This window comes from Malus domestica, chromosome 09, assembly GCF_042453785.1.
Source record: "Malus domestica chromosome 09, GDT2T_hap1".
NCBI classification, from domain to species: domain Eukaryota; kingdom Viridiplantae; phylum Streptophyta; class Magnoliopsida; order Rosales; family Rosaceae; genus Malus; species Malus domestica.
In genome coordinates, this window is record NC_091669.1 from 27,857,344 (window position 1) to 27,872,594 (window position 15,251).

Here is a 15,251-nt window from a genome sequence, read left to right on the forward strand (position 1 = left end):
AGGTCCTCCTCAGCAAGATACTCGGTCTGCGGTGCATCATGGATGTGTCTTCGAATGAAGATTATTGCATTGGCCTTTTGAGCTTCGTTGACAGGTTTGTCGTCGGCGGGTGCCTCGATGGTGGCTTAATACCCTTCGCAGTCAGATGGAGCTTCACGTCTTGCATGAAAACTTCGGGTTTCAAATGCACTAAATATGAAACTATAGGTTCAATTTAGTTTTTATGAACGATTAGTTCATAAATGAAAGGTTCCTGCAAGAAACACAGAATGCAATATGTTGATTTAAGTGTAGTGGATTTGAGTTTCTTCAGGAACTCAAGTGTGAAAGCTTCGTTACTATGAAAGTATGTCAATGGTTCAAAGTATACAAATAAATTATTGAATCGTTAATGTCCAAAAGTGATCTTTAGGTCAATAATTTTGGATTCATTATCAGATTAAGGTACTGCATGTCACTTTTAATTAATTCAATAAATCGGGCCATACATGGTTAATTGTGGAAGCAAAATAATGGTATTGGTTCGAAAAATATAACACAAAAAGTGATTTGGGCTCTGGTTGGCTGCAAAAGGCAGACCACGGGCCGAGTGCACAAAGTAAGCCCAGCAGCCAAGGCTACTAGCTTGTGGGCTATCACATGGAAAGCCCAGCTAAAGTTGGAGCCTTGTAATTGGGTTGGGGGAAGGAACCCAGCCTACTAGGCTGGTAGGTTGGCTATGGGCTTGGACAAAATCAAGGCCCAGCAAGTGCAAAAACTCGATGCCAAGGCCAAGCAGCTGGTGGGCTCGGAGATTCAGGCTCGTCGAAACTGACCCCAGGCCAAAGCCTGGTTACTGCATGCAGGAGCAGTAAGCCTAAAGGGCTGCTACAGTGGTCCATGCAACTGGGTTTCAGGGCAGCGACTGTGCATGGGTTGCCGACGGTGGTGCCACACCATGTTCAATTTTCTTTCCTTTTTTTTTTCTTCGAAATTTCTAGAGTTTAGGAAACCCTGAATTGCTTCTTATTTATTAATATGTTTTGACTCACAATTCCATATAGCAATTTAATTATGTAATGCATGAAACAAATATATATGTTGACAAATATAAGAACATATACAATATATGTATATATATATATATATATATATATCGTAAGGAAAATATAAACACAGAGGGGTTCATGCATCATGAGGAATGTTTTCATGCTTCGTGGACGTTTCAAATATCTTTCTTTATTTTAAGCGTACCTGATTAGCAGAAAACAAATACAAGCCTTTGAATTTTGTAGAAACTAGCCTCATCCTACGATATGTCAAATCCTCAGCTAATCTAAGGGATGAGAGAGAGAGGGAGGCCGTCAATATTGAGGGAAAAGAGAGAGTGATTTAATTGTGAGGTGTGTTTGTATCACCCCATTGTGTCTTTATTTATACTAGTAAGATAGGCAAAAACCTTACCCTTTTAGGATTACATCACTTAGGCCTCGTTTGGCAGCTCGGACTGTACTTACTATTTCTGTCGGATAGGATACATAGTCATCGGATAGTACTGACTAATTAGTCGGGCGTTTGGTGCTTTCCAGGATAAATCTGTACATCGGATAATATATCGGATTACAATAAATTTCTAAAAAAAAATTCACCGAATAACTGATGTTAAAATGGAAAAAAGGAAGAAAACCAAAGAAAAAAAAGAATTAATCCTCATTGCACCAACAAAATTAAAAAACAAAACATAAAAAAGGAAGGAAAGAAACCCAGGTTTCTCTTACAGTTGTGTTATCCTTTCTTCATCATCATCCCCGCGCATCAAATCTCACTCTCTCTGCCGAACCCATTTCCTTATTTCTTAATCTCCCAAAACCCATATGGATTCTCCGCACCAAAATCAATTTGTAAGAAATAGACAAATCAACCAATTTCATAAGAGAGGGAATAGAGAGCAAACAGAGAAAGGGAGCGGAAAAAAGGAAGAAGAAGAATGAAGGATAGTAGATGAATTCGAGAGGAGGAAGAAGAACAAAGAACAACATATGGAGTTCGTTCTGGATAGAGAAGAGAACGGAGAAGGCACAAATTTATTTGAGAGTGAAGAGACAACGGGATTAAATTTTCCTGGGTTTTTGAGTTTTGAACCTGCTAAATTATCCTTAGCTTTTGGAGTGTATTATTTAGCAGGTGTGAGCCGGACTAAAAAGTGGGCCCGGGATATATAATCGGCCGGCTAATTAATTCAAAACTGCACCAAACATCTGTCTCGCACTATTAATCCTATCCAGAGTCTAATACGGTGTACCAAACGAGGCCTTAATAGCTAATCAACTCCTAATAGGAATATAATATACATTCCTATATCTACTAAGATTTACACAATTACATTCTTATTATAAATATGACTGCAACATAATCATGTTTTTCTTTATCTTTTTTTGCTTTGGTCCTTAAATATTATTTTACAAGAGGGTAAATTTAATATTAATTTTTTTTAAAAAGGTAGGTGAAGAGATAAAAATAAGATGAGTTTATCAGCGTTCATGTTGATAGTAGTATTGCATATACCAAATTGCCCTTTATTTTGGGCCGAAAGAGTAAAAAGAGAAAATATCGCAAAATCACCCAAGAAAATATAAAGATTGCCCCTTGTTTTGGACCGAAGGAGGAAAAAGATACTTTATTGCACAATTGAAAAAATATATACGAGGGACAGATGGAGGCATACAGTTGCAAGGATGTCAAAATTGCAGAGCGAGAGAGCGGGTGATGTCTTCCGGCGTCCGGGAGAGAGAGAGAGAGAGAGGGCGTTTTGGAGCACTGTAAGGGCGCGAATGGCCTTGACATGGTCGTTCTCAGAAAGGTTCGAGGCTCTTCCGCGGAGGTACCAACCACCACCAACCCTTCTCTTTCTCCGATCCTTTTTCATGTTCTTCAACATTTCTGCTCCTTTATACGATTCTGATTTTCCGTTTTTATTGTCGTTGATTTATTTGGTTCTTGATTATTTCATCTGTCCTTTGTCTAGGGAATGCTGTTGCATTCTGTCTTGATTAGCATTTGAAACCAAATTTTCAATTTAATTTATGTAAAATTGTCTCCGGATTTTTATATTTATTGAGTTTTCTTGGATATAGGATGAACTTTGTGTGTAATTATGGCATTGCAATTTGTATGAACAATAACAGATAGAATCATTGAAAAGGAAAAATTGAAAGCTAAAAGTACAACTAAGTAATTTTCATTTTCAACCCGGCAATGTTTGGTTTCAGTAGCTATTTTCTTGCATTTGTATAGCTGTTTTGACGTTTTGCTTAATTATGATTAGCTTCGGTTTATGATTAGCTTCGGTTTCTCGAAATTTCTTATTCGTTGTGCGAGGTAGTTGTTCTTTAGCTGAGATTGTTCTAATCTTCTTTTTTCTAAGTGTATTATGTTTTTGAATATTCTCTTTTTGTACGTCAAGTACATATTAGCACTAGCTGTGTGCTACTTTGAGTATGTAACGTATGTAACCATTACACGAAGTTATGGTGAGATGGAATTCCTACTGGGATTCTTTATGATGAAGAATAATGGGTCAACTGAGAACATGCTTCCGGGTTCAGTTTCTAGTGTCCTCAATAGATAAAGGATTTGAAACATCTTATGGCATTCAAATCAGGATAGATTCTTTTTTCCTTTTTGGTTATAAATGGGTTATGGGATTTTGTTGAATGTCTCGTTAGTTTCTCTGCAGTGAACTCAGTTATACAAATATGTGAGATACCACTTCTATTAATAGTTGTCATCTGATAAATAACAAAAGAAAAAGATGTGAGGAAATAAAAGGGAAGTCATGAGAGGTAAAAGGATAGTAGTTGAATTAATTTGAAGTTTTTCTTGCTTAACAAGAAAGTGCATCACCGGTTACTACTTTATCCTGTTATGTACAGATATTTGCAAAGTCATGTGCCTTTTAGTTATGGGTCCTCTAACCCCCTTGGTTGTCAAACCTATTTATTTCTAATTTCCCACAGCAGATGAATATTTTCTGGGCTTTGTTCTCTGTTTGTGTTCCTATGCTAGTGCGTGAGCAAAGCAGGCTTTCATTGATTTGCTAACGTGCTGGAGGCCATGTCAAATAGCACCACTAATACTGTCTTGACAGTGTTGCCTTATGTAGTTTTATCATTTTGTTATTTAGAAGAGAAAGTATTTGTTTCCTTGACTAGATTGATGTAGTAAGAATTTTTTTTATTGTATTCCTTATTCAATCTCGTGTATTCTTCAAATATTGGGCTTTACCTTGAGTCTCTCTGGGTGTTCTCTCTCTGTTTTGTGCAACATTTCTTGGGTTTGACAGAAAGATTACTGACAAACATTGTTTATACTTCTGAAACAGGCATATTTGTATGGGGGTCAAGTTACATCATGGAAAAATGAATATGGGGAGGATTTGCTTTTCGTTAGTAGCAAGGTATCAGATTTCAGTACAGATTATCTAATGTCATATGTAGGGTTTCCATCATAAAGGTGCTTCATATTTGTTGCCATCATAAAAAATGCTTCTTGTGTGTGTTGCTATCATAACTCTCTAGGGCTGGATGTTTATGACTTTAGGGAGATGTAAGTTGTCATATTGGTTGAACATTGTAACATTATGTCAGATACAGATTCTTTATTTTGTCTATTGAATTCCTTTATCTCTTGCTTACTTTAATCTACTTTAAATTATCTTCTTAGGAAACAATAAGAAAAGTAAACAATAAAAGTTGGATCAAATTCTAGGCCAGTGTCCATTATATTCTCATTATGTTTGATTAGTGAGAAATGAATAAAGCCCATAACTCTGAAATTTGGTAAAGGTCATGGAGCATGCTATTATAGAGCAAACTATGAAGACAATTATTAAAAAAAGGAAGCACATGTTTTAAAAAAGAAACAGCTACTGAAAATTGGAAGTTGGGTGGCCTTGGGAAATGCTATCTTCCCATTCACCAATTATTTTCTGTGACCTTTTATTTCCTTTCCTTTTTATAAATTATAAATAAAGTCGATTTTTCATAGACTATTTATTTTTGAGAAAGTAAATAATCAACGATGGCGCTTCAGACCTCCACCTATTCTCTGACAAATGTTGCCTTGTTGTCTCTTGCCTTTCTCTTTTGCTGTAAAGCTCTAAGATAATGAAGACAAATTGAAAAGGTTAGAGGGAATGTGGAAAATGGGAATGATTTTGGAAAGACATGAAGTATGGGGAAGTTTTACATAGTCTTGCAGCAGTAGGAAGATGAGTTTTGTGTGGAAGCTTGCATAGTAATCCTGTTGCAGCCATATCATGGTACTCCGGGCTTATTGTGAGTAGAAAACAGAGAGACCTCATTGTAGCTTCGAGAGGACATATAACTAAAAGAACCAAACTCAGATGATGGAAATTAGGAGAATGGATGTTGAGAATATGTCAGTTCCACCTCCCATGTCTGATATTTGGTTTTAGTAACTAATGCTTACTGATCTAGCATGGCTGTGAGTTTTTTCTCCCACCTTTACTAATATAAATTCTTACTTCTGGCAGGCTACTTATAAGTCTCCTAAGGCTATCCGTGGTGGAATCCCAATATGTTTTCCTCAAGTAGGAGGCCTTCATCACTATATCTACTTCCATTTGCTTTGGTTACTTTCCTATTTATTTGTTTTGAACACTCTCTCTCTCTCTATAAGGATGGCTGGCCTTTAATACTCATTGGGCTTTTAAGCCTTTTGATTTTAAGTTGTCATACAACTTAAGTTAATGGGCTTGACAGTTTGAAGACCATTAAGCCATGAAGCCCAATACTAAGTACTGGTTTGGTACTGAGGTGCTTTTATAAAAAGTGGGTATAAAAAAAACTAAGCTCAAAAAGGTGTTTGGTAAACATTTAAAAACAGCTTATTTTCACAGTTTTGGGTGAAAAAGAGATGAAAACGTGAAGTAGCAAAAATGAGCTTATTCTCATTGCACAGCAGAAAAAGTTTTTTTTTCAAGCACAGCAATACCAAAACAGCCCTAACTCAAGGTCGGATACGAACTTATTCGTTTGATTAATTAATTAATTAACGTATTAATTAATACTGGCCATAAACAATTAAACCGTTTAATTATTCTTACTCAACTATGTTATTTTTTTAATCTCTACCCTACCCTACACGGTGTACGATCCATTAGGTTCTAATTAGCGAGGCAGTGGCAATTAGAAATTTTACTAATCGATGTGGATTGAAACTTTCTTTCAACTCTCCCTTTGATAAAAATTAGTGATTGCTAATCTTCAAGGGCTTCCACCAGCCATGAGTGACACCTAGCAGTAAGTCATGGTTACACAAGCTAAGTAGAAGAGGTGGAGAACCTTTTCAGTTTGGAATTATAATGCAATAAGGTCCTTCCCGATATTGATACTCTTTATGACATTATTTGGTTGATTAGGTCTACTAATCAAATGTGATACTCTTGTCTATATGATTACTGTAAATGCGATTTGGAACGTACTTCCTAAATCATATTCATTTGTTGTGGCCAGAGACTCTTGAATCATATCATAGAGTATTCTCTTTCAACGGTTTGAAGGACACTCACATGCCTTTGTGAATAAATCAGTGATCCCATCAATGCGTGGAGCAAATCTTAGGGTTATGCGCATTGTCAAATGATCAAAGATGTACCCACAAGACAATTGTGGTGTCTTAGGTCAAAGAATTACTTAGCATTATCCCAACTAGTGAGTTCTCATAAGACATTAGCACGAGAACTTCAGTTTGATCGTGTTCAATGAATTCACTCCCTATTAAGCACCTACATACTTGCCTTGGTGTCTTGCACACCAATTGCTAGGGACCAATCAATCTCTATTCAGAGAAGACATAGTACGTATTGTACCTACACACTTGCCTTGGTGTCTTGCACACTAATTGCTAGAGACCAATCACTCTCTATTTAGAGAAGACAGTACATACTCATCTAATCGGATTGTCAATACCCAATTGGCAATCCGATGATCAGGAACGTTTAGGATATGCTTAAAAAAAAGGTAGGTCTAATAAATCTAACTTCTTCATATTACATTCTCTTTATTACATATTCTTTGGACTTATTGTTTAGGAGTACAACTTTTCATGAGACGACATTAAACAATAACTTTTGCCCGTAGATTACACTAAATTAGTTTAATGTGTGAAATATCAATGAAGGATCATCTCATGGTTGGATATTTTAGGGCACATTTCCAGCAGTAAGGTAGCCTGCCATTGTTTCCCTAGTGGCTGGAACAGTTTGTGCTCTTGTATACACACACACACACACACACAACCCACACACACGTCATATATGGTTATGTAGCTATCTTGCATAATCAGTTAATTAAAATACTACTCTATGATCAAGTGTTAGATTTTAAATATGTTAACTCCTCTTATCCATACTTTTTAGGGTGATGCTATCCACACATCCATTTTTACCTTTCAGGCACCCCTCTCAATTTTCAGCCGTCAGATCAAAAGAATTGAAGGAGTCAGTGGACAAAAATTAACAAGGGTGTGTGAGAAGTAAAAATGGGTGTGTGAATAACACTACACATTTTTTGTTGCTGGATACTTGTTTGGTGAATTCTAATTATTCCTTGGTTAAGTAATGATGTAATTGCAATTACTTGCAGATATGAATTTCGCCTTAGGGTAACTTTGGGACCTGGAGGGGATTTGATGTTGACATCTCGCATCCGAAATACAAACACTGATGGAAAGTCATTTACATTCACATTTGCCTATCACACCTATCTGGCTGTAACTGATATCAGGTTTAAAGATACAATTTTTTGCCGTTGTTTGAATTGTTTAACTCAAATATTTTAGCATTCCTACATAGTTTTCTTTGACCAGAACCGGAAGGCACAGTAGACATATGCTGTTATATTGCTCAGCGTTTTTATTGTTGTTTAAGCATTATAAAGCCATTTTTTTTTTAAATACCAGGTTGTAATTCCTGTCGGATATCGAATGGTGAGACTGGAAGTGGTAAAATGATATGTTAGGGTAACATTCCTCCGATAGGTTTAAGTTTTGACTTTTGATATGCATGGTTGCCAACTTGCCACTCCATTTCTGAACATTGTAAGACATATTCTGGTAGCCAGTAATCTTATATTGTAATAATATTAAAGAATTTCTGGGGAAATTTATCACACATTTTTCTGTGACATGCAAGTATGAGTGCATACAGGTATGGGTTTATTACATTATGGAGGTCCCTGTTTGAAATTGTGTAATGATAAATAAACTACATCAGTCATGAGAAACCTTTCTCTTGAAATATGGTAGTAGCCCTACCTTTCTCTTGAAATATGGTAGTAGCCGTGTTGGAGGTCCATTGCTTACTGATGATTCAATGGAAAATTCCTGGTGTTTTCCCAAAGGTGTTTATTCCATCTTCCTTTGAAAGTATTTGTCCCTTTTTTTCTTAATTAGTAGTAGAGCAGTAAATACTTTAATTACTGACAGAATTTAATAAAGTATAACTATTATTCGAATATGGATATTCCATATATGAATTTCATAGTTGGCATTTCTTCCGTGTGTCAGACACCTGTTTAATGCATACCTATGGATGAATCATGCCAGACATGGTATAAACCCCATTGGAGGCCTCTCTATGTGCTTCTAATCTATGGCTGGAAAGTTTTCCTGCATCAAAATAATCCATCACCCCCTTTGGGGCAACTGTGCATCAAAACAATCCTTCTCTGGAAAGTATTCCTTTGTGTTTGTGCATTGATTGTCATGTTGCTTTTATATAGTGAAGTGCGGGTAGAAGGACTGGAGACACTGGATTATCTGGATAACCTGAAGAGTAAAGAGCGATTTACTGAGCAAGGGGATGCAATAACATTTGAGTCTGAGGTTAGCGTTTGTCCTTATTTGGGATTGGTGTTTTCCACTGTTGTTTTGGTTCATTTTTATGTTTATTTGTTGCTGAATGATATTTTTTTATTGTCAAGGTGGACAAAGTTTATCTCAGCACGCCTACAAATATTGCTATTCTGGACCATGAAAGGAAGAGAACATTTGTGTTAAGGAAGGACAGGCTTCCAGATGCTGGTGAGTTTTGATCAGTCAATGTTCTTTGGTACAAAACTATTATGTCAAGGAACTTATCAAAGAAAATCTGCAGTTTTACACATGCAGTTATGAGGTTTTCAGACTTCTAAAAGAATTAACAAGAACACATCTTTTATCTATGGCTAGATATTAAATTAATTGCGTAAATGCGGAACGAAAGCATCTGCGTGTTTCGTTAAAGGGCTTATGGCATACAAAGCAAAATTCATCTTTTGTGCTAATCAGATTGTCCTTTCCGTTGCAGTTGTCTGGAATCCGTGGGATAAGAAAGCAAAGGCAATTACTGATTTTGGGGATGATGAGTACAAGAATATGCTGTGTGTCCAGGCTGCTTGTGTGGAAAAGCCTGTTGTAGAATGGAAAGGAAGGCAGGAACTGTCTGTCGTCCCTTCCAGTTACTGCCGCGGACAACTTGACCCACGGAAGGTACTGCTAGGCGGTTAAGTGATGAGCCATTTTGATGCATCTCTTGTACAGGTAAATACTGAAATACAGTATGCATTTGGTACTTCCATTATCAGTTTGAGGATCATCGTCCTAATAGATAGGACTGCACATGCATGGCGAGCGTGTGTTTGAGGTTTGGCAGGCAATTTTGGTTGGATGGCAGACTTATTTCAAAGCCAAATTTGTTATAACGAGTTTCATTGGATATTTGATTGATGCAAGAAGACGAAGAAGGAAGAAGGCGAGTTAAAGACAAGTTAATATTTTGAACATCTGTAGGGACTCGCAACAAAAGAAACAAAGAGAAGAAACCAGAAGGCCTATTTGCTCCCCCTTCCTTTTCTGGCCCTTTACAATACTCCTTTTAATCGAACTTTAAACCGAGATGATTGTGTTCTTTTCTGTCAATGTGTATTTTGTACTTGTTAAACGATGTTTCTTGCAATGCTCTTATATTTGGAAGAGTAATATTACCAAACACCTGATGGATGGGTTCTTTTGCAAGATTTTGCACTATGGTTTAGTTTGTTTCATTTTATACTATATTGGTGTATCGTCTGATATGACAAGTGATATGTAAATGTTACATCGTCTGATATGACAAGTGATATGTAAATGTTACATCATTTATGATTTTATGGTGTTAATTATAGACTGAAAGTTGATGTAAATTAAGTCTTCGTCTTTAAAAATTTGAATTTTTGTTGGATGTTTAATTATAAGTGGGTTTACGAAACTGTATTTTTTCATGCAAGTACATATTATAGTAGGGAGGTTCTTTCTTTAATTTTTTTTATCCTGGTTTTCAGGTAAAATATTATTTATATTTACACATGCAACAGTTCTGTACCAAAGCCATGCGTGCAACTGCAAATGTTGTTCATGCTTGATTATTTAAAAATGAGTATAAACTCCTATTTAGAATTCTTCGTGTTCGGATCGCAAAGCTGAGTTTTTACTACGAGTGTTGCTAGAAGACCACTCGAAAACTCTCCAGAAGAGTCTTTGGTGTTTGCGTTTGGCCGAGGGCGGATGGTTGTCTGTTGTTTCTCTACTCAACATCTGCCACATCACTTGCACATCTTGATACCCACACGATTGCACATCATCGTGAAGCTTCAGAAGCCCACCACCTACATCATCCATCCAAATTCAACAACTTTTTTAGAGATGGTTTGAAATTATTTTCAAATGGCTGAAAAACGATTTTAGAGAATTTTTTTTTGAGTTTTAAAAGCACTTGAAATGCTTTTTTAGAATTCATTTACATTTTTATTAAAGATTGGTTTTAAAACATTTTCATTAAAAGTGTTTTTAGTCATTTAAAAATATTTGCAAACGAGCCTTTAATTATCCTTATTAAGGCCATCTCCAACCGAAGGTTGGCCAGATGGCTCGTTTTAGCCCTCTGGCCCTCTAAGAAATTAATATTTTAATGAACAGTGCAAGACCATATTTTTTACCATCTCCAACCGAGGGGCCAGAGGGTCATAGGCCAAACATAGCCCTATGAAAAAAAACCATCTCCAACTGAGGGCCAAAAGGTCATAGGGCCAAATATAATTTATTATTTTAATTGAACTACTATGGATACTTAAATTAAATTACCTCAATAATTTTATGTTATGGATTGTCAATAATTTTCATGTTGTTAAATGTTTTTAAAAATGTTGTCTAAGTTTGATGTTGTTAATTTTTTTTATGTTGTTTAATGTTACTTAATGTTATTTAATGACTTAGGAAGTTAAAGGAAAAAATATATATATAATTTTTAAATTTTGTAAAAAAAAAAAAAAAACTGTAAAGAAAAAAAAGAAAAATCAAATATGATGTCAGCATGTGGCCCGGCCCAAGGCTGATTGGTTGGAAACGATTTTCGGATTATTTTCAGCATTCTGGACCATTCGATTGGAGATGGTCTAACATCGAGAATGTATTCAAAATAATTAACGCTTTTGGTGATTTCGACGGCAAAGTTGCATCAGTAAAGATGTAGATGTAGATATTCATCCTATCTTTAGGCCTCAGCTACGAAGCAGAAGATTGGTCACTCACCAGAGTCCCACTACTTTTCTGACTTGGACAAAAGAAGATAGAATGGTCCCAAAAAGTATATCTATCGCTTTGGATGGCAGGAGTTAAACACGAATTAGAATACACTTTTGTCTATCTTATACGGGTCAGTCACAATGATGCGTACTATTCAATAGTTCAAGTTTTAACCATTAGGAATTGGTCTTTTACTAGTATGTTCACTCTAGTGTAACAAAATTGCGATGAGATCTTCCTATCGTAATTTCTTCTTTATTACTCTCAAGTTTTCAAATATTCTAATGTTAGTATATAAAGTTTATTTTGTCCGACATTTGTACCCAATCGTTGATTTTTCTACTATTTCCATACATCACTTATCCTTATGACAAGTCCTTCCTTCATTATATGTTGAAGTGGCGCAGTTTGTCCCATCAAATTTATGCCTCGTAATCATCAATCAGTGACAGACTTAACGGATAGGCAAATAGAGTAATCGAATTACCATTGGCAGTTGGGATTTTTATATGACTACAATACAATTCAAGATTGGGCACTGTTTTTGGCGCACACAAATTCATTCATTTACCCAACCATGGACCACCGACAAAATTAAAATGTATTATATCCTCCACTCAAAATCCTTCTTCATTCACTTCGCAATCCGGTCCAGTAATTCTCCATTTATGAAGGGCGGAGATGGCTGTAAGCTCATGGAGGATTTACTAGGCTAAAGTTTTATTCAAGACTTAGAAAATAATATTACCCCACTCTTATATAAATTCTTAACTTCGCATTTATTGTAGGTCAAAAATCCTAAATACGACTCCATAGAATGAGAGTTTAATAGCAATATATTGTAACTGACCCTTTTGACTCAATCTAAATTTTGCATCTTTAGTGTAAATATATTATTGTGTAATCATCAATAATATACTTTTGTCTGCAGGGGTAAGGTAAAATGGGAGGACATCCTCTTCAATCTCTCTCTTTAAAGTCCAAGAGATCCGGATATTTAACATTTGATTCACGAGCTAAAAATTATTATAACTTTTAGAAGTTTTTACTAATTTTTTTCTTTTTTAACCGTTGAATGAAATTTCAAAGATCGGATAACTTGATCTTTAGAATTTGGAAGGAGAGATCCGGAGAGGGTCTATTTCTAGGTAAAATAGAGAACTTGATGATGTGTAATCATCAATGATTAGATTTTATTGTGGCATTTTCTAGAAGTTTTGGTTACTGTGGGATGATAAAAAATATAAAAAATAAAAACCTTATTTCTAGAAGTTTTGTTTTCCATTAAAAAAAAATTGAAAAAACAGAGGAACAATTGTTTGACAAGGAGGAATGAAACGAAAACATGCTTCTTATGAACGCAGTGAAAAGGAAACAGAAAAAGAAAACAGAGATGAGGAAAAGGATAGAATTAAAAATAAACAAAATAAAAAAAAATAAAAAAAAGGTGGGAGCATCTATCAATATATATGAATTATGAAGCTTATAATCTAGTATGAAAATTGATAACCATCCACCTCCAAGTTTTCCAAGTGCAGAAATAAATGGATACATATGCAGCAAATTATGAATATAACAAAACTATATATATATATATATAGATTTAGAAAGAAGAAGAAGAACTGAATAATATAATATTTAAGTGAGTGAGTGACCATTTTTGCGATCCTTGACGCGGGTAGAGACGGCAAGCCAGAGACGGCGGACAGGGAAGATCATCTTGTCCCAAAACTCCATCAACCTTGCTTTTATCACTTTTACTTTCTTTCTTCCTTTCCTTTTCCGGCTACTCCCTCTAATTGCTGCTGATATGCTCCTTCTCCCTGCCAGACCTTCTCTCTTTCCCCTCTCTCTCCTCTCCTCTCTCTCTCTCGGGAATCAATTACGATACGATACAAAGAAATGTTTTACAGGGACTCAAGAGGAAGGGGACTTCGAACTCAGAGAGCTATTGAAAACCCACTAGTGTTCTTTTGAAAACCCGCAAGAACATTTGATAAGCCCACCAGTTTGTCTTATAAAGATCTAATAAGAACCACCGACACACATCTCTATCTCTAGTTCACTGTTCATTATATTCTTTATTTAATCTTTACTTTTACGTGTAAGATTAAAAGCATATCTAAAGAACACTTGAGGTGTACTTATTGAACTCATAAATATTAAAAATTAATAGCCACTCATATTTTTACACTAGCCCAAGGTTTAGGAAATTGATCATCTTCGGATCCCTCTTGCCAAATTCACCAAGTTCCGGAATTATGGCTGTTGAAATTTAATTAAATGGCTACAGTTATTATAACTTTTAAAGGAGCCTCTTATTTGTAGTCGTTGGATCAAATTTCAACGGCCTGGATTCCCAAACTTGGTGGATTTGGTGAAAAGGATTCAAAGATGATCCATTTCCCAAAGTTTAATATTGGGTGAGATGTCACATCCCAGACCGGCTCCGCCATAGCACGATATTGTCCGCTTTAGGCTTACCATTCCCTCACGGTTTTGTTTCTGGGAACTCACGCAACTTCCCAGTGGGTCATCTATCCTAGGATTGCTCTTGTCCGAACTCGCTTAACTTTGGAGTTCCGATGAAATCTGAAGCTAGTGAGATCCCAAAAAACATCATGCTATATGGAGGTGGGCATGTACATATAAGGTACATCACCCCCTTTCCGTTGGTCGATGTGGGATGTTATAATCCACCCCCTTAGGGGCTCGACGTCCTCGTCGGCACACTCGCACCGAATGGCAGAGTGGCTCTAATACCATTATGTCACATCCTAGACCGGCTCTGCCGTAGCACGATATTATCCATTTTGGGCCCCGACCACGCCCTCACGGTTTTGTTTTTGGGAACGCAGACGAGAACTTCCCAGTAGGTCACCCATCCTAGGATTGCTCTCGCTCGAACTCGCTTAACTTCAAAGTTTCGATGGAATCTGAAGCTAGTGAGTCCCCAAAAAGGCATTGTGCTATAGGGAGGGAAGTATGTACATATAAGGCACATCACCCCCTCTTCATTGGTCGATGTGGGATCTTACAATCCACCCTATTTAAGGGGAACCCAACATCCTTGCTGGCACATCCACATTGAACGACATAGTGGCTCTGATACCATTATGTCACATCCCAAACCGACTCCGCCGTAGCACGATATTGTCCGCTTTGGGCCCTAGCCACGCCCTCACGGTTTTGTTTCTGGGAACTTACACGAGAACTTCCTAATGAGTCACCCATCTTAGGAATGCTCTTGCCTGAACTCGCTTAACTTAGGAGTTCCGATAGAACCCGAAGCCAGTGAATTCCCAAAAGGCCTTATGCTATATGGAGGTGGGCATGTACATATAAGGCACATCACCCCCTCCCCGTTGGTCGATGTGGGATGTTACAATCCACCCCCTTAGCTCGATGTCCTCGTTGGCACACTTGCATCGAACGGTAGAGTGGCTCTGATACCATTCTGTCACATCCCAGTATCAACTATGGCATAGCATGATATTGTCTGTTTTGGGCTTACCATTCCTGCACGGATTGCTCTTGCCCAAATTCGATTAACTTTGGAGTTCTTATGGGATCCGTAGCCAGTGAGTTCCCAAAAAGCCTCGTGCTATAGGAGGTGGGCATGTACATATAAGGCACATCACATTCTCTCC

At 36.8% G+C, this 15,251-nt stretch overlaps 1 protein-coding gene and 1 long non-coding RNA gene across 6 annotated transcripts; one reads left to right on the forward strand and one right to left on the reverse strand.

Moving 5' to 3' along the window:
- The first annotated feature begins 2,618 nt into the window (after nt 1-2,618).
- On the forward strand, nt 2,619-10,185 carry LOC103444041 (putative glucose-6-phosphate 1-epimerase). 5 transcript variants are annotated; one of them, XM_008382945.4, is made up of 8 exons: nt 2,643-2,860; nt 4,361-4,435; nt 5,534-5,590; nt 7,647-7,787; nt 8,784-8,886; nt 8,985-9,084; nt 9,350-9,582; nt 9,778-10,185. In XM_008382945.4, exons 1-7 carry the CDS (start codon nt 2,715-2,717, stop codon nt 9,547-9,549), a joined length of 822 nt encoding a protein of 273 aa, XP_008381167.3. In that variant the 5' UTR covers nt 2,643-2,714; the 3' UTR covers nt 9,550-9,582; nt 9,778-10,185. The 5 variants fall into 5 exon arrangements, with proteins under 5 accessions (XP_008381168.3, XP_008381167.3, XP_008381166.3 ...); XM_008382944.4 differs by having other exon boundaries at nt 2,644-2,860; nt 9,350-10,185; XM_070804822.1 differs by lacking the exon at nt 5,534-5,590 and having other exon boundaries at nt 2,644-2,860.
- A 145-nt stretch (nt 10,186-10,330) lies between these two features.
- On the reverse strand, nt 10,331-13,599 carry LOC108174173 (uncharacterized). The gene is made up of 2 exons (XR_001790969.3): nt 13,257-13,599; nt 10,331-10,685 (listed from the first exon to the last, which is right to left on the reverse strand). It is a non-coding gene; the product is annotated as an uncharacterized lncRNA (long non-coding RNA).
- Nucleotides 13,600-15,251: the final 1,652 nt, after the last annotated feature.

Excerpts from the sequence above, each read along its gene's own strand:
- LOC103444041 (XM_008382945.4), top strand. The coding sequence starts at position 2,715 with ATGTCAAAATTGCAGAGCGAGAGAGCGGGTGATGTCTTCCGGCGTCCG. Across the intron at positions 2,861-4,360 it reads TTCGAGGCTCTTCCGCGGAG|GCATATTTGTATGGGGGTCA; the intron begins GTACCAACCACC and ends CTTCTGAAACAG. Across the intron at positions 4,436-5,533 it reads TGCTTTTCGTTAGTAGCAAG|GCTACTTATAAGTCTCCTAA; the intron begins GTATCAGATTTC and ends TACTTCTGGCAG.